Source organism: Pseudophryne corroboree, chromosome 1 (genome assembly GCF_028390025.1).
Source record: "Pseudophryne corroboree isolate aPseCor3 chromosome 1, aPseCor3.hap2, whole genome shotgun sequence".
In the NCBI taxonomy this organism is placed as follows: domain Eukaryota; kingdom Metazoa; phylum Chordata; class Amphibia; order Anura; family Myobatrachidae; genus Pseudophryne; species Pseudophryne corroboree.
The window spans coordinates 787435459-787454191 of NC_086444.1; the positions used below are offsets into that span (position 1 = coordinate 787435459).

At 45.8% G+C, this 18733-nt stretch overlaps 1 protein-coding gene across 3 annotated transcripts in view; it reads left to right on the forward strand.

Annotated features, from left to right (window-relative positions):
- The first annotated feature begins 395 nt into the window (after positions 1 to 395).
- The window catches only part of BDH2 (3-hydroxybutyrate dehydrogenase 2), a 74647-nt gene continuing 56309 nt past the window's right edge, over positions 396 to 18733 (forward strand). Inside the window, exons 1-4 of one of the 3 annotated variants that reach the window (XM_063918205.1) lie at positions 429 to 503; positions 11913 to 12014; positions 12758 to 12809; positions 18388 to 18464. In XM_063918205.1, coding sequence (XP_063774275.1) covers positions 18393 to 18464 — 72 coding nt within the window. In that variant the 5' untranslated portion in view covers positions 429 to 503; positions 11913 to 12014; positions 12758 to 12809; positions 18388 to 18392. Of the gene's footprint in view, positions 504 to 11912; positions 12015 to 12757; positions 12810 to 18387; positions 18465 to 18733 lie in introns of all 3 variants that reach the window. The other 2 variants (XM_063918215.1, XM_063918196.1) reach the window with 2 other exon arrangements.

The following is an 18733-nucleotide window of genomic DNA, read 5'->3' on the forward strand; positions in this document are numbered from 1 at the left end:
AAAGACCCTCTGCGGCGGCACTCCATCCATTAAAGAATGGACTCAAGTCATAGCTTTGAATGGCTATGACTTGAATCCATTCTTTAATAGACGGAGTGCCGTCGCAGAGGATCTTTATACTTTGTTAGCCTGCAGCAGCTTACATTGGAGCACTGGAGAGCACCCGGCAAAGTAACCAGTAGGTTCCCACGAGTGTCAGATTTTGGAATCTATCTATCTATCTATCTATCTATCTATCTATCTATCTATCTATCTATCTATCTATCTATCTATCTATCAAAGCTCATCTTCTGGACTGTTAAGACTAGTTAATGAAATAAACATACCACACATTACCCACTAGGTGTCACCCAATTCTGCCGCCGCGAGTAGTGCACACACTGGGTTCTTCTCCTCAAGCTCTGCAGACTGCAGGCACAGGCGCTCATCTCCCCTGTGTCACATGATTGCTGACGGGCCAAAGGTCGGACGTACAGAAAACTACTGGGAACGGATTGCTTCGGGTATGTGTGGGGATGTACTCTGTTACACGATGCTGAAGTTAGCTTCTTATTCGGCCAGCTTCTTATTCACTTCTTATTCACTTCTTATTCGAGCTCCAGCTTCTTATTCAAAAAATTTAGTTTTACAAGGGTTAACTAGTCTTGGGCCACAAATTTGACACCTGATATCAACAGAGGGTGGTCACTTACATATCACCCACTTGTATTTTGTTTGGCCCAACGCTGTTTTGGGCATGAAATACACTGGCAAAGTGGGCACAAACACCTTATTTTGCCATTTTGAATAAGTAGCTGTAGTTTTGCAAGGGTTAACTAGTCTTGGTCCACTAATTTGACACCTGAAATCAACAGAGGGTGGTCACTTACATATCACCCACTTGTATTTTGTTTGGCCCAACGCTGTTTTGGGCATGAAATACACTGGCAAAGTGGGCACACACAGCATATTTTGCCATTTTGAATAAGTAGCTGTCGTTTTGCAAGGGTTAACTAGTCTTGGGCCACAAATTTTACCCCTGAAATCAACAGAGGGTGGTAACTTACATATCACCCATTTGTATTTTGCTTGGACCAATGCTGTTTTGGGCATGAAATACACTGGCAAAGTGGGCACAAACACCATTTTATAAATTGCTATTTTGAATAAGTAGCTGTAGTTTTGCAAGGGTTAACTAGTCTTGGGCCACAAATTTGACACCTGGAATCAGGAGCCTATCAATACAGGCTCTGCGCATAAAGCTTTTCTTAAATTCTGCAATGTAGTCTCTGCGGGCTTAGGGGGTAATTCAGACTGCATCACTGCAGCAGCAGCGATCGCAGTCTGAATTACTTTGTGGAGTGCGCCCTGCGCGTGCGCAATCCGGGAGCCCAGTGAGATTCCATCAGCATCTCAGGGCTTCGATCGCCTCTGCCTGATTGACAGGCAGAGGTGGTCATGTGGTGGGAAGGGGCATGCCACCGGCTTTAGAACCACGGTCCGGACAACGGTGGCCTGTCTGGACCGTTGGGGGGCGGCCCAATGCAGATGCGTGGTGTTACACACAGACTCTGCGACCCGGGATGTGGCGAGTAGCGGACTGCCAGCGTGCAGGAGCTTCGTTTGCAGGGAGTTACTCATCAGGTACAAAATCATCGACACCGTGCAATGGTTTTGTACCTGTGCGAGGGGGATGGGGGGGGCTAGGGCCAGTCATGCAGGGCGGACCAGCCCTGTGCTGGGCATCCACCCGCATGTCAGAGTACATGATTGTAGATGTGCTACATTTAGCACATCTGTGATTAGATCTTGTCTGGGGACTGTTTCCTCAGACATTCAGTGAATGATGCTGCCCTGTGGCAAATTCGCGCATGCACCTACGCAGTGGCGGAACAAGACCATGGTGGGCCGAGGTGCAACAAAATGCGTTCCCCCAGCCCGCCCAAGATCCAAAACGTGTGTCAAAAAATAGGGCATGGTCTCATTGAAAAGGGGTGTGGGCACACAATAGTACCACCAATTCAAATTATGCCACACAGTAGTGCAACCTTATTACATTACACCGATTTACATTACATTACACTGAACAGTAGTACTCCTTATATACATTACGCTACACAGTAGTGCTCCTGAAACACGTTATGCCACACAGTACTGCTTCTTATACGCATTACGCCACGTAGTAGAGCTCCTTCTACACGTTACGCCACACAGTAGTTCTCCTTATACATATTACAACAGTAGTGCCTCTTATACATGTTACGCCACACAGTAGTATCTTAATATACGTTATACCACACAGTAGTGCTCCTGATACACGTTACTCCACCCAGTACTGTTCCTTATACATGTTACGCAACACAGTAGAGCTCCTTATACACGTTACAACACACAGTAATGGTCCTTATACACTTTACGCCACACAATAGTGCTCCTTATACACGTTACGCCACACAGTGGTGCTTCTTATAGACGTTACACCACACAGTAATACCCCTTATACAGGTTAAGCCACACAGTAGAGCTCCTTATACACATTACGCCACACAGTAGAGCTCCTTTTACACGTAACGCCAATATAGTAGGCACTACGGTCAAGTTTTAGGGTTAGGCTGCTGGGGGGGGGGGGGTGAGGCACTGGGGTGGTGGCTAGGGTTAGGCTGTGGGGAGGGGTAAAGGTTAAGGTTAGCTACTAGGGAAAGGTTTAGGGATTAGGGATAATGGGGAAAATACTCACCAGAACACTGCTGAGACATCGCCAATGCAATGTGATCCAGAAAAAGGCACTGCTGTCACCGGTCTAAAGTACGAAACTGCTATATCACAAGGGACTGTTTGTTGACAGTTCTTTATGTCGACATAATGAATATCAATATGATAACTGTCGGCCAATTGTATCCAACTCCCACAAAAACTCAGGAGACTTCTCACTGTATAAAGATGGGACAATTCCTTTGTACAAGGATACACAAGGCCCATGGAGACAGATGCCCACACTATGCATCATGCAGCCAGCAGCAGCACATGCACCCTGGGTGACAACACATGACCCTGTGCCTGGCTGCCTTAGTGGGGTCACTCTATGCTGTGCTGTATGTTATATGTCACTGCACAGTCACCATTACTATTTGCAGAGAGACCAGCTTACTGTAACAACCCCGCCCACCACCTCCCAATCTCCGCCCCCTCAATGTAGGCTCCGCCTCTTCGAGGTCCGCGATTCTGAGTTTGCAGGATGAAATGTACAATTAGAAAAATGTATAATAAAATAAAAATAAATAAACACACAGCTGCCTGACCGCCTTTACAAGGAATGCTGCTGCACTACCTCAGATACTCTACAGTTTAGCCGCATGGTCACGTGATGCTCCGGCTCGGCTAGCAAAAAGAAACAGCTGGGCTGCCCGTGAATGAGAGGGGAAGATGGCCCCTTCTCCTTCTCCAGACTCCTCCACTGCATCCTCCTCCCCCTCTGGCCAGACTGCAGCTCTGCACACCAGCTCAGCCTCATTCTGTTAAGGGGAAGCGGCAGCTTGCAGCGCGCCGGCAGGTGACATGTAATGAGTGCCTCCGGCTGTGGGCCCCTTCATCGTGGAGGGGCCCTGCCGGTTGCACCGCTGCAAGTTCCACCCCTGAACCTACGATAATAGCCCACCAGACCAAAGAATATCCTGAGTTGCGACATACATTTTAGCTTAGGCCATGTGAAGACTGCTACCACCTTGCTAGGTTGAGGTTTAACTTACCCTTGGCATACAATATACCCCAGATACTTTGCCTCCACAGATATGATGGCACACTTCTCCAGGTTAGCTGTGAACCCTTTTGCCTGTAGAGACTGTAACACTGCATCCACCTTTGGAAGGTGCGACTGGAACAAACCCACTGTGGTAGAGAAGGCTGTTGTTGCTTTGGCAGCTTCCATCAGAGGAATTTGCCAGTACCCCTTCAGTAAATCTAGCGTAGTTAGATACTGGCTTATTGCTAAGTTCATCAACCCGGGGCATAGGATAGGAATCAAACCGAGGAACTTTATTTAACTTTCTGAAGTCATTACAGAATCTCAAAGCTCCAAAAAGCTTGGGCTCTAAAAAAAATGGGATTATTCCATTCACTGTTTGACTACTCTATGACCCCCAAGCGCCGCATCACTTCCAGTTCCCGTTTTACTGCTGCCTGTTGGGCCTCAGATATACAATATTGCCTTTGTTTTATCACCCCCCTGGGTGGAGTAACATTGTCATGCTGTATGATTTGAGTTTTCCCCAGAAGGGCAGAGAACACAACCTGGTACTGTGCTACTAAGTTTACCACTTCTTGTTTCTGGCTAGGACTCAAAGTTACTTCAGTAGGCACCTGACATTCTGGGGTTTTCATGGCCACTAAAGAGGGATTGACTGGCACTTTCCAAGGCTTCAACATGGTAGACTTTTACCTCTTTCCTTCTACCTTCCTGCCGTACCTAGACACAAGTATCAGTACCTTGTTGCCCCTATTGAGAGTCCGGTTGACAGCAGTAACGCCATGACTGCGTTTTTGATCCTGTTGAGCTCTTGCCATATGCTTGGTCAGAAGTGGCGCAATTTGCCTTAGACAGCCATACAATTGGGACACAAACTGAACGATGTTAGGCTCTTGGGACGGGATCAGTACTAAATCCCGCAGGATGGGATCCCGGCGGTCGAAATACTGACGCCGGAATTTCGACCACACAATCCCGACAGGGGTGGCGAGCAGAACGCAGCCCCTTGCGGGCTCGCTTTGCTCGCCACGCTGCAGGCACGGTGCTTTGCTATGCTCAGCACACTTTTATATTCTCCCTCTATGGGTGTCATGGACACCCACGGAGGCAGAATATGTCGGGATTGTGCCGGTCGGGGTTCCGGCGTCGGTATATCGACCGCCGGGATTCCGTCCGTCGGGATCTTAACCGCATCCCCTTGGGACAATTGCAGCTCCCACCCATCTTTTAATAGATCTAGTATCCCTCTGCGTTGTCTACCATAGAGGAGTTTGAAGGGTCTAAACCCCATACAGTCTCTATATAAAGTCTCTATATAAATAAAGGATAATAATAATAATAATAATAATAATAATAAAAGAGGCTTGGGGTACCTCTCAAACTGCCAACATTAGCTAAGGTAAGAGTAGGTCCTAATCTCGCTTCTCCTGTGACACTGCCCTTTTCATCATCTGCATAAGGGTTCTGTTAAAGCATTCAACCAAGCCGTCTGTCTGCGGGTGGTAAACCGAAATGGTAATTCTATCCACCTTTAACAGGCGACACAGGTATTTCATTAATTTAGACACAAAAGGGGTACCTTAGTCGGTCAGGACCTCTATTGGTATTCCTAGACGGGTATACAGCATCAAGAACTCCTGGACAATAGTGCTAGATTTCATGTTACATAGTGGTATGGCCTCCGGGTACCCGGTGGAGTAGTCCACCGTCACCAATATATACTGATGCCCATGATCCGATTTTTCTACTGGCCCCATCAGATCTATAAAAATTGGTCCAATAGGCATGGAAATTATAGTCAGGAAAACCAAGGTCGCCCTAAATTCTGTCTGGGGTGCATTCTTTTAGTACACTGGGCATTCCTGACAATATTCTTTTACTGCAGCATGAATGCCTGGCCAGGAGAAACATAGCTGAATACGCTAGAGAGTTTTCCTCTCCCCTAAATGGCCACCCCATAAATGCATGTGAGCCGCCCTCAGTACCAGCTGTTCGTGTTTTCGGGGAATCAGCAACTGGTCTACCCTTTTACCTTGCAAATAAGTTACAAGGTAAAAAAAATTGTTTTTCACATAAAGTAAGGTACACCTTCAGGTGGTAAAGCAGAGTTTACCTTACCATTTACCACTACCACATTTTAAAAAGTATTAGACAAGTTGCCATCGTTATGTTGATCTCGCCTAAAGTCCTGCAAAGACACTCTTTCGCAAATGGGGGACTAATGTGTCTCAATCTCACTGGCAAGAGAGGGCTTTACAGTCATACAACCTTGGCTTCCAGTAGATCTTGGCCCCTGCGACAGCTTAACCTTTGTCTGTATGCCAATGTCATGCCAGGTAACAAACTCCTGCAACAGTGGGAAGTCCTGGCCCAGGATTAGTGGATAAAGAGGTTTGGAAGCTACTGTGACTACCATTTTTACTGGTCTTACTTTAATCACCACCGGCAGGTGCACTCATGGGCATTCTTCTATGTCACCAAGTATACATAGCATCTTTACCAGAAGCACAACCTGGCCAGACCCGGGAAGAACCAGGTTAGCAGAGATGATAGACAATTCATTGCCAGTATCAACCAAGGCCCAGATATCCCAGCCTTCAATCTGTACCATCAGATGAAATGGTAGTTTCAGCTGGGGAAATAATTCCAGGCGCCATACTGAATACAGGTTGTACTGTTTTCCCTGAGCTGCAATCCACAAGCTCACCCTGCTTTAGGAAGTACCGCTGTGCATGACTGGGCTCTCTGCACTCAAAACATATGACTGGAGATGGGCTGTTTATTGGGCTTAGGTACTGGCTGTAACCCTTGCTTGGCTTTATTAAAATTTCCCAGGGTCAGGTACCTCTCAATCACCACTGCTAGCTCCTCAATTGTCTGGGGGTCAGCCTGCAAAGGCCCAGTGTTTTACACCACGGTCTGATACCCGTATAGCCTGGTCTAGAGCCATCACTTCCACTGCCCACTAAGAAGAATTTTTATCTGTAACCAGGTTTTACTCAGTTTGGCCAATTATGCCAGTTTGACCACTGGAGGCTCAGATGGGTTCAGCTGCAACTCATAATATTCTTGGGCTTTGCTGGGACCCGTCACCCCAATCCTGCTGAGTATAGCTTCCTTCAAGCAAGGATAAGAGCTGACTTCAGACAACTTTAACGCAACATAGGCTCTCTATGACTCCCCTGTGCGATAAGGAGCTAATCTAACCCTTGATTTCTGGTATCAAATATGTCGCCCAAGACTAGTTAACCCTTGCAAAACTACAGCTACATATTCAAAATGGTAAATTATAATATGGTGGTTGTGCCTACTTTCCCAGCGTATTTCATTCACAAATCAATGTTGGGCCAAGCAGAATACAAGTGGGTGATATGTAAGTGACCACATTCTGTTGATTGCAGGTCTCACAATTGTGTCCCAAGACTAGTTAACTCTTGCAAAACTACAGCTACTTATTCAAAATGGTAAAATATGGTGTGTGGGCACACTTTGCCAGTGTATTTCATGACCAAAACAGCGTTGGGCCAAGCAAAATACAAGTGGGTCATATGCAAGTGACCACTCTCTGTTGATTTCAGGGGTCAAATTTGTGGCCCAAGACTAATTAACCCTTGCAAAACTACAGCTACTTATTTAAAATGGCAATTGATAAAATGGTGTTTGTGCCCAGTTTGCCAGTGTATTTCATGCCCAAAACAGCGTTGGGCCAGGCAAAATACAAGTGGGTCACATGCAAGTGACCACTCTCTGTTGATTTCAGGGGTCAAATTTGTGGCCCAAGACTAGTTAACCCTTGCAAAACTACAGCTACTTATTCAAAATAGCAAAACATGGTGTGTGTGCCCACTTTGCCAGTGTATTTCATGCCCAAAACAGCGTTGGGCCAAGCAAAATACAAGTGGGTCATATGTAACTGACCACCCACTGTTGATTTCAGGTGTCAAATTTGTGGCCCAAGACTGGTTAACCCTTGCAAAACTACAGCTACTTATTCAAAATGGCAAAATATGGTGTGTGTGCCCACTTTGCCAGTGTATTTCATGCCCAAAACAGCGTTGGGCCAGGCAAAATACAAGTGGGTTACATGCAAGTGACCACTCTCTGTTGATTTCAGGGGTCAAATTTGTGGCCCAAGACTAGTTAACCCTTGCAAAACTACAGCTACTTATTCAAAATGGCAATTTATAAAATGGTGTTTGTGCCCACTTTGCCAGTGTATTTCATGCCCAAAACAGCGTTGGGCCAAGCAAAATACAAGTGGGTCATATGTAAGTGACCACCCTCTGTTGATTTCAGGGGTCAAATTTGTGGCCCAAGACTAGTTAACCCTTGCAAAACTACAGCTACTTATTCAAAATGGCAATTTATAAAATGGTGTTTGTGCCCACTTTGCCAGTGTATTTCATGCCCAAAACAGCGTTGGGCCAAGCAAAATACAAGTGGGTCATATGTAACTGACCACCCTCTGTTGATTTCAGGTGTCAAATTTGTGGCCCAAGACTGGTTAACCCTTGCAAAACTACAGCTACTTATTCAAAATGGCAAAATATGGTGTGTGTGCCCACTTTGCCAGTGTATTTCATGCCCAAAACAGCGTTGGGCCAGGCAAAATACAAGTGGGTTACATGCAAGTGACCACTCTCTGTTGATTTCAGGGGTCAAATTTGTGGCCCAAGACTAGTTAACCCTTGCAAAACTACAGCTACTTATTCAAAATGGCAATTTATAAAATGGTGTTTGTGCCCACTTTGCCAGTGTATTTCATGCCCAAAACAGCGTTGGGCCAAGCAAAATACAAGTGGGTCATATGTAAGTGACCACCCTCTGTTGATTTCAGGGGTCAAATTTGTGGCCCAAGACTAGTTAACCCTTGCAAAACTACAGCTACTTATTCAAAATGGCAATTTATAAAATGGTGTTTGTGCCCACTTTGCCAGTGTATTTCATGCCCAAAACAGCGTTGGGCCAAGCAAAATACAAGTGGGTCATATGTAACTGACCACCCTCTGTTGATTTCAGGTGTCAAATTTGTGGCCCAAGACTGGTTAACCCTTGCAAAACTACAGCTACTTATTCAAAATGGCAAAATATGGTGTGTGTGCCCACTTTGCCAGTGTATTTCATGCCCAAAACAGCGTTGGGCCAGGCAAAATACAAGTGGGTTACATGCAAGTGACCACTCTCTGTTTATTTCAGGGGTCAAATTTGTGGCCCAAGACTAGTTAACCCTTGCAAAACTACAGCTACTTATTCAAAATAGCAAAACATGGTGTGTGCCCACTTTGCCAGTGTATTTCATGCCCAAAACAGCTTTGGGCCAAGCAAAATACAAGTGGGTCATATGTAACTGACCACCCTCTGTTGATTTCAGGTGTCAAATTTGTGGCCCAAGACTGGTTAACCCTTACAAAACTACAGCTACTTATTCAAAATGGAAAATATGGTGTGTGTGCCCACTTTGCCAGTGTATTTCATGCCCAAAACAGCGTTGGGCCAGGCAAAATACAAGTGGGTCACATGCAAGTGACCACTCTCTGTTGATTTCAGGGGTCAAATTTGTGGCCCAAGACTAGTTAACCCTTGCAAAACTACAGCTACTTATTCAAAATGGAAAATATGGTGTGTGTGCCCACTTTGCCAGTGTATTTCATGCCCAAAACAGCGTTGGGCCAGGCAAAATACAAGTGGGTCACATGCAAGTGACCACTCTCTGTTGATTTCAGGGGTCAAATTTGTGGACCAAGACTAGTTAACCCTTGCAAAACTACAGCTACTTATTCAAAATGGAAAATATGGTGTGTGTGTGCCCACTTTGCCAGTGTATTTCATGCCCAAAACAGCGTTGGGCCAGGCAAAATACAAGTGGGTCACATGCAAGTGACCACTCTCTGTTGATTTCATGGGTCAAATTTGTGGCCCAAGACTGGTTAACCCTTGCAAAACTACAGCTACTTATTCAAAATGGCAATTTATAAAATGGTGTTTGTGCCCACTTTGCCAGTGTATTTCATGCCCAAAACAGCGTTGGGCCAAGCAAAATACAAGTGGGTCATATGTAACTGACCACCCTCTGTTGATTTCAGGTGTCAAATTTGTGGCCCAAGACTAGTTAACCCTTGCAAAACTACAGCTACTTATTCAAAATAGCAAAACATGGTGTGTGTGCCCACTTTGCCAGTGTATTTCATGCCCAAAACAGCGTTGGGTCAAGCAAAATACAAGTGGGTCATATGTAACTGACCACCCTCTGTTGATTCCAGGTGTAAAATTTGTGGCCCAAGACTGGTTAACCCTTGCAAAACTACAGCTACTTATTCAAAATAGCAAAACATGGTGTGTGTGCCCACTTTGCCAGTGTATTTCATGCCCAAAACAGCGTTGGGCCAAGCAAAATACAAGTGGGTCATATGTAACTGACCACCCTCTGTTGATTCCAGGTGTCAAATTTGTGGCCCAAGACTGGTTAACCCTTGCAAAACTACAGCTACTTATTCAAAATGGAAAATATGGTGTGTGTGCCCACTTTGCCAGTGTATTTCATGCCCAAAACAGTGTTGGGCCAGGCAAAATACAAGTGGGTCATATGCAAGGGACCCTACTCTGTTGATTTCAGGTGTCAAATTTGTGACAGAAGACTAATTAACCCTTGCGAAACTGAATGATCTGAATAAGAAGCTGGAGTTCGAATAAGAAGTGAATAAGAAGCTGGAGCTTGAATAAGAAGTGAATAAGAAGCTGGCCGAATAAGAAGCTAACTTCAGCCTCGTCTCTGTTACAGCATTACTGTATTTGTCACAAGCGGAGTTTTCCTCTGCTAATCTGGTGCTATGTATGAGTCTGCAGCTGCTCATGTAGAAGCAGTGCATAATTTACTTGGTAAATGTACTGACAATATTTCTGCAGTAGAGGTAGAATAATGCAGCCTCTCACTGTACTAAACTTCCTCTGGGTTGTAGCACACTAGTTGTGGCTGGTTGATTCAAATATTTATAAAATCAATTCCAGTCCTGTATATACTCATATACACTGACACACTTTTTGCAATAAAGTGTAATTTTTGGGTCTTTAGCATTGCGGGGACTGATGCGGAGTATTTTGCGTACACTGTCACTGCGCAGGGTCAGAACCTGGGTGCATGCTAGTACAGCAATGCAGGGAGGTATGCATTTCAATCACATTTATACTTCTGAGCAGAGAGGTGGAAAGGGAATAAGGGATCTATTTACTAAGCTTTGGAAAGAGATAAAGTGGAGAGAGTTAAGTACCAACCAATAAGTGTTGCACTGCCATTTTTCAAACACACCTGTAACATGGCAGGAGCTGGTTGGTTGGTACTTTATCTCTCTCCAATGCTTAGTAAGTAGACCATTTTGTCATAGGTAGGCTTGACATACAGTAATATCCCTTTAATCCAAGGCACCTATGATTTACACAGGTTCTGTGGCTGGCTACATCCAAGCCTGCATTTCACCTGCCTTTAATCATCCACAAAACCTGTGTATAGGTGTCCCTGATTAAATATTCTAGCAAGCCTGCATATACAGTAGGCACAATTCAGTGATTGCACACATGCTCCCTGTGCAGGCCTGGGTGTAACTGAATATACTGTATACACCTGTCAGGAGGTCATCTTTTGTACCTAGTATAAGTCCCAAATCCCGTTTTTGTGGGACTGTCACACTCGGCGGGCTACAGTGTCCTGCGGCTGGGGGAAAGTTTTGGGGGGAGGGACTGTCACCGCCAGAGCAGCAGATGAATAGATGCAATGTGATGCGGACGGCATCTATACACAATGCAGGTAGAGCCAGCGGCCCCCACAATGATGTAAACATAAACAAGCAGCATAAACAATCATGAAACCTCTTTCTCTTACGTCCTAGAGGATGCAGGGGGCCACATTAGTACCATGGGGTATAGACGGGTCCCTTGGTAGCCATGGGCACTTTTAAGAGTTTAATAGTGTGGGCTGGTTCCTCCCTCTATGCCCCTCCTAAAAGACTCGGTTTAGAAAATGTGCCCGGTGGAGCCGGTCACAGCTAGTGGAGCTCCTAGGAGTTTTTCTAGTTTTATTTTTTTCTAAGAGTGTTAGGTACAGGCAGGCTGCTGGCAACAGCCTCCTTGCTTCGTGGGACTTAGGGGGGGGAGTAGGAACCAACTTTAGAAGTTAATAGTTCTCTATCTCCACTGACAGGACACTGAGCTCCTGATGGTGCTGATTGCAAGCCCACGAGGCGTCCGCTCGCTCCCGCAGCACGGCCGCCACCGCCTAACAGAGCCAGAAGAAAGAAGAGTGGTGAGTATGACGCCTGCAATCCGGTAAGCAGGTTGCCGACGAGAATGGCGGCACAAGAGTGGGAGCGCAGCTCTGACCGGCTGCGATTTGGAGGGCTCAGCGGTACTTATGCAGCGCTGTGAGGGGTGCCCTGGGCCTGCGCAAATACTCTACACTGGTCACAGATGCTAACAGGGGCTAATCCCACTGTTAGCAGCCAAATCACCTTAGGCCAGTACAGGTTGAGTCTCCCTTATCCAAAATGCTTGGGACCAGAGGTATTTTGGATATGGGATTTTTCTGTATTTTGGAATAATTGCATACCATAATGAGATATCATGGTGATGGGACCTAAATCTAAGCACATATGTTACATATACACCTTATACACACAGCCTGAAGGTAATTTTAGCCAATATTTTTTATAACTTTGTGCATTAAACAATGTGTGTGTACATTCACACAATTAATTTATGTTTCATATACACCTTATACACACAGCCTGAAGGTCATTTAATACAATATTTTTAATAACTTTGTGTATTAAACAAAGTTTGTGTACATTGAGCCATCAAAAAACAAAGGTTTCACAATCTCACTCTCGCTCAAAAAAGTCCGTATTTCGCAATATTCCGTATTTCTGAATATTTGTATATGGGATACTCAACCTGTATAAACAGTGAAAGCGGGAAGAAGCGCCATTACAGGGGGCGGGGCTTCTCAGAGCAGATCCAGCACTCACCAGTGCCATTTTCTTCTTGCAGATCACACTGAAGAGATGCTGACAGGGAGTGCTGCCCTCCACATACCTCTGCGGTACCAGGGTGTTATAGACAGGGGGGGAGAGTGTATTTGTCACTATGCAATCTATTAAGATAATTCAGTCAGCGCCGGCAGTTTAGTGTATTAATTTTAAGAAAATATTTATAATTTATATAAAACCCAGCGCTTACATAAACCACCAAAATCTGTTGAATTCATTCATAAATACCAATTACTTGCAGCTCCCACCAGTGGTACTGTCCCACCAATCAATATTATATTATAGTGTATTAACTGCCTGCTGGAGCGCTGTGTGACTGGCTCCTTATACTCTGTGTCTCTCTGAAGGTACTCTGGGGGAAACTGTATCTGCATTATCCTGTGTGTGTTTGTATAGCTCACATAACCATGTCTAGGAACTCTGTATCTTGTGCTGCAGAGTGTGTATCTTCTCCTGAAGAGTCTATCCCATGTACTCAGGACTGTAATGTATTGTCTCAGCCTTCTGAATCCGAACCCCCATGGGTGGATTCTATTAGGGGAATGATATCCCAGATTTCCTTTTGAATAGCTCAAAATAAGACTGAAACACAGGTTTTAAAAAAGTCTGTTGAGGTTTTGTCGTATTCAGCTCCAAATACCTCATCAAAGACCCCACTGGTATACCCTAAAAAGCGTGCTCTTGCCCAGTTAATACAGTTGACAGAGATACCGACTCTGATACAGGGGACGGTGCCGGGGATATATAGGGGGGTGATTCATCCCTTGCTCAGGAGGTGCAACTCATGACTGAGGCTATTAGGGACATTTTACACATTACTGATAAGGTACCTGAGCAAGTAGAAAATCCTCCCATACGTTCCCTGCGTCTAAGAAACTAAACGCATTGTTTGAAAAATCCCGGGAAAACCCAGAGAAAAAATTCCAGATCCCAAAAAGGGTTCTCATTGCTTTTCCTTTCCCTGAGGAGGACAGGAAAAAAGTGGGAAATCCCGCCGGTAGTAGACTCTTCTGTATCTAGGTTGTCAAAAAAGGTGGTTTTACCTGTCCCTGGGTCGACCGCTTTAAAAGAGCCGGCTGACCGTAAGATTGAGACTACGCTCAAATTACTATACACAGCTACTGTTGTAGCTTTAAGACCCACTATTGCCTGTGTGTGGATTTCTAAAGCCATAGTAAAGTGTTCAGGCACATTACTAGAGGAATTGGATTCTATAGATAGAAGTGACATTGAATTGTTTTTACGTCACATACAGGATTCTGCAGGTTTCCTGGTGGAGACCATGAAGGACCTTGGCCATCTTAATGCGAGGGCTTCTTCCATGGCTGTCTCGGCACGCAGGGGACTCTGGCTGCGCCAATGGTGTGCGGATGCGGAATCCAAGAAAAGTGTGGAAAACCTACCCTTCACAGGTCAGGCTCTGTTTGTGGAAGCATTTAATGTGTGGGTCTCCACGGCAACTGCGGGTTAGTCAACCTTCCTTCCCTCAGTGACACCGCCGACTAGGAAATCTTATCCTACGTCTACTATGCAGTCCTTTCGGACCGCGAAAGTTAAAAAGTCCAAACCCCCTTCCACTTTCTTTAGAGGAGGTCGGGGGAAATCCAGAAAACCTGCTCCAAAAGGTTCCCAGGACAGAAACCTGGTTCTGCTTCCTCAAAATCCTCGGCATGACGGTGGACCTCCCAGCCTGGAGATCGGGCAGGTGGGAGCAAGACTCAGAAATTTCAGTCACTTCTGGGCGTCATCATGCCTGGACCCCTGGGTACAAGGTATTGTTACCCAGGGGTACAGATTGCAGTTTCAAGAACTCCCACCTCACAGATTCTTAAAATCAGGCTTACCAGCTTTGCTGACAAAAAGTGCTGTCCTACAGGAAGCCATTAAAAAAGGATTGTTCCAGTTCCACCTCACCTAACAAACAAGGGTTATTCCTTAAACCTGTTTGTGGTACCGAAACCGGATAGCTTGGTAAGGCCAATATTGAACCTACAGTCATTGAACCCTTATTTGAGGGAATTCAAATTCAAGATGGAGTCTCTGAGAGCGGTGATCTCGGGTCTGGAGGAGAAGGAATTTCTGGTATCCCTAGATATCAAGGATGCGCACCTTCACATTCCGATCTGGCCGCCTCACCAGGCTTATCTAAGATTTGCGCTGCTGGACTGTCATTATCAGTTCCAGGCACTGCCGTTTGGCCTCTCCACAGCACCGAGGATGTTCATCAAGGTCATGGCGGAGATGATGCTACTCCTTCGAAAGCAGGGTGTGAACATAATTCCATATCTGGACGATCTGTTGATAAAAGCGTCTTCCAGGGAGAAGCTGTTACAAAGCATTGCTCTCTCAACTCAACTACTCCGCGATCATGGATGGATTCTGAATCTTCCAAAGTCGCATTTGGAGCCGACAAGGAGACTGGCAGAGGGTGTTTCTGCTAGTGGAGAAAGCGTTGGTGATATAAACAATGGTCCGGGATGTCCTGAGGCCAGCCCGGGTATCGGTTCATCAGTGCATTTGCCTTCTGGGGAAGACGGTTGCCTCCTACGAGGCTCTTCAGTACGGAAGATTTCATGCATGGTCTTTTCACCTGGATCTCCTGGACAAATGGTCGGGATCTCATCTTCACATACACCAGAGGATACGTCTGTCACCGAAAGCCAGAATCTCGCTCCTCTGGTGGCTGCAAACTTCTCACCTACTAGAGGGCCGCAGGTTCTGGATTCAGAATTGGATCCTCCTAACCACGGATGCAAGTCTCAGAGGTTTGGGGTACAGTCACCCAAGGGGAAAACTTCCAGAGAAGGTGGTCAAGTCTGAAATCCATCCTTCCAATAAACATTCTGGAACTAAAAGCCGTGTACAATGGTCTTCTACAAGCGGCACATCTTCTGAAAGATCAGGCCAATCAAGTTCAGTCGGACAGTGTAACAGTGGCCTACATAAACCGAAAAGGCGGAACACAGAGCAGAGCTGCAATGTCAGAGGTAACAAGACTCATCCTCTGGGCGGAAAAACACGTGGTGGCACTGTCAGCAATCTTCATTCCGGGAGTGGACAACTGGGAAGCGGGCTTCCTCAGCAGACACGATCCCCATCCAGGAGAGTGGGGCCTCCACCACGGAGGTGTTCGCGGAGGTGAAGTCTTTGGGGCATGCCCCAAATAGTCATGATGGCCTCCCGCCTCAACAAGAAGCTTTGGAGATACTGTTCCAGGTCGAGAGACCCACAGGCAGTTGCGGTGGACGCCCTTGTAACTCCGCGGGTGTTCAAGTCAGTGTATGTGTTCCCTCCACTTCCACTCATCCCAAGGATTCTCAAGCTAATAAAAAGAACAAGAGCCCAGGCGATCCTCATTGCTCCGGACTGGCCAAGAAGGGCTTGGTACGCGGATCTTCTGGAGTTACTGCTGGAAGATCCAAGGCCTCTTCCTCTTCGTAAGGACCTTCTGAAAGAGGGGCCGTTCGCTTATCAAGACTTACCGCGGCTACGTTTGACTGCATGGAAGTTGAACGCCAGATCTTAGCTCGGAAGGGCATTCCGAACAAGGTTATTCCTACCCTGATACAGGCTAGTAAAGGAGTAACGTCTAAACATAACCATCGAATTTGGAAAAAGTACGTGTTTTGGTGTGAATCCAAGAAGCTTTCTATGGTGGAGTTTCAACTAGGATGGTTTCTCCTCTTTCTGCAAGCAGGTGTGGATGTGGGCCTGTGCCTGGGCTCCATAAAAGTCCAGATTTGGGCCTTGTCCATTTTCTTCCAGAAACAATTGAATGTCCTCCCTGAGGTTCAGACTTTCTTGAAAGGGGTTCTGTACATCCAGCCTCCCTTTGTGCCTCCTACGACACCTTGGGATCTTAATTTGGATTGGTTAGAACCTTTACAGGAGGTTGAAGTCAAATTTCTCAGTTGGGAGGCAGTCACACTTTTGGCATTGGCATCTGCTAGACGTGTGTCGGAATTGATTTTTCATGAAGATAGAGCTGAGCTCAGTACGCGTCAGCAATTTCTTCCAAAGGTTGTGTCGGCTTTTCATATCAACCAACCTATTGTGGTGCCAGTGGCTACTGACTCCTCAATTACTTCAAAATCCTTGGATGTTGTCAGGGCTTTGAAGATTTATGTGAAGAGAACCTCTCGTCACAGAAAGTCGGTCGCTCTGTTTGTCTTTTATGATCCCAACAATATTGGGTGTCCTGCTTCTAGGCAGACGATTTCTCGCTGGATCAGGTTTACTATCCAGTATGCTTATTCTACGGCAGGCTTGCCGTGTCCAAAATCGGTTAAGGCCCACTCTACTTGTAAAGTGGGTTCTTCCTGGGCGGCTGCCCAGGGTGTCTCGGCTTTACAACTTTGCAGAGCAGCTACTTGGTCAGGGTCGAACACGTTTGCGAAGTTCTACAAGTTCGATACTTTGGCCTCTGAGGACTTAAAGTTTGGTCAATCGGTGTTGCAGGAGCCTCCGCGCTCTCCCTCCCGTACTGGGAGCTTTGGTACATCACCATGGTACTAATGTGGACCCCAGCATCCTCTAGGACGTAAGAGAAAATAGGATTTTAATTACCTACCGGTAAATCCTTTTTTCGTATTCCGTAGAGGATGCTGGGCGCCTGCCCAGCGCTTCGTTTTCCTGAAATTGTTACTTAAGTTAAGTACTGCATTGTTACTTGGTTAAGTACTATTGTTCAGCCATTGCTGACTTGTTTCAAGCTGGTTAGCTTGGTTTTTCTGTTATGTGTGAGCTGGTGTGAATCTCACCACTATCTGTGTATTTCCTTCTCTCAAAGTATGTCTGTCTCCTCGGGCACAGTTTCAAGACTAAGTCTGGTAGGAGAGGCATAGAGGGAGTAGCCAGCCCACACTATTAAACCCTTAAAGTGTACATGGCTCCCAAGGGACCTGTCTATATCCCATGGTAATAATGTGGACCCCAGCTTCCTCTATGGACTACGAGAAAAGGATTTACCGGTAGGTAATTAAAATCTTATTTTCCTGAGTAGTGGTGCAGATCCTATATCCAAAAAGTAGGTAGATTGCAAATTCCATTGAAACAGTGACAGATGTGAATGACTAAATATTCTGAATACTGCACTACATAATATGTATGTGCTATATAAATATAAACTGTTAACAAGAAAATTGACGTACAAATATTGACAGTTCTCATGACATCTATGGGCTATGTAAGGTATCTATATTAATATCATGATCAGCAATTTGGGAATTATTATTATCAGTTATTTATATAGCGCACACATAATCCGCAGCGCTTTACAGAGAATATTTGCCCATTCACATCAGTCCTTGCCCCAGTGGAGCTTACAATCTATATTGCCTATCACATGTACACACATGCTAGGGTTAATTTTTGTTGGGAGCCACTTAACTTACCAGTATATTTTTGGATTGTGGGACTAAACCGGAGTACCCGGAGGAAACCCACACAAGTACGGGGAGAATATACAAACTCCACACAGTTAGGTCCATGGTGGGAATCAAACCCATAACCTCAGTGCTGTGAGGCAGTAATGCTAACCATTGCACCATCCAAATTAGAATATAAGTAAATGGTGTCTATGTTTTCCACTGTAATTGCTGACTGGTAATTATGGAAGTGATGTTTCTGCAGGTATAATGGGTCGCCTAGATGGAAAAGTCATTTTAATGTCTGCCGCAGCGCAGGGAATTGGACATGCTGCTGCAATTGTAAGTCTGATTTCTTTTTCCTAACCTTAGTGTTCTTGTGATGGCTACCTATGGGGGTCATTCCGACCCGATCGCTCGCTGCAGTTTCTCGTAGCGCAGCAATCGGGTCGGAACTGCGCAGGCGCATGCCATCCGTCGTGATGTCACACGCAGCCACTGTGGGCCAGGGAGCGGTGAGTAGCTCCCGGCCAGCACGCTAAAGCTGCGATGGTCGGGAGCTACTCTTGAAGTGCAAAGGCATCGCCGCTGTGCGATGGCTTTGCACTTCT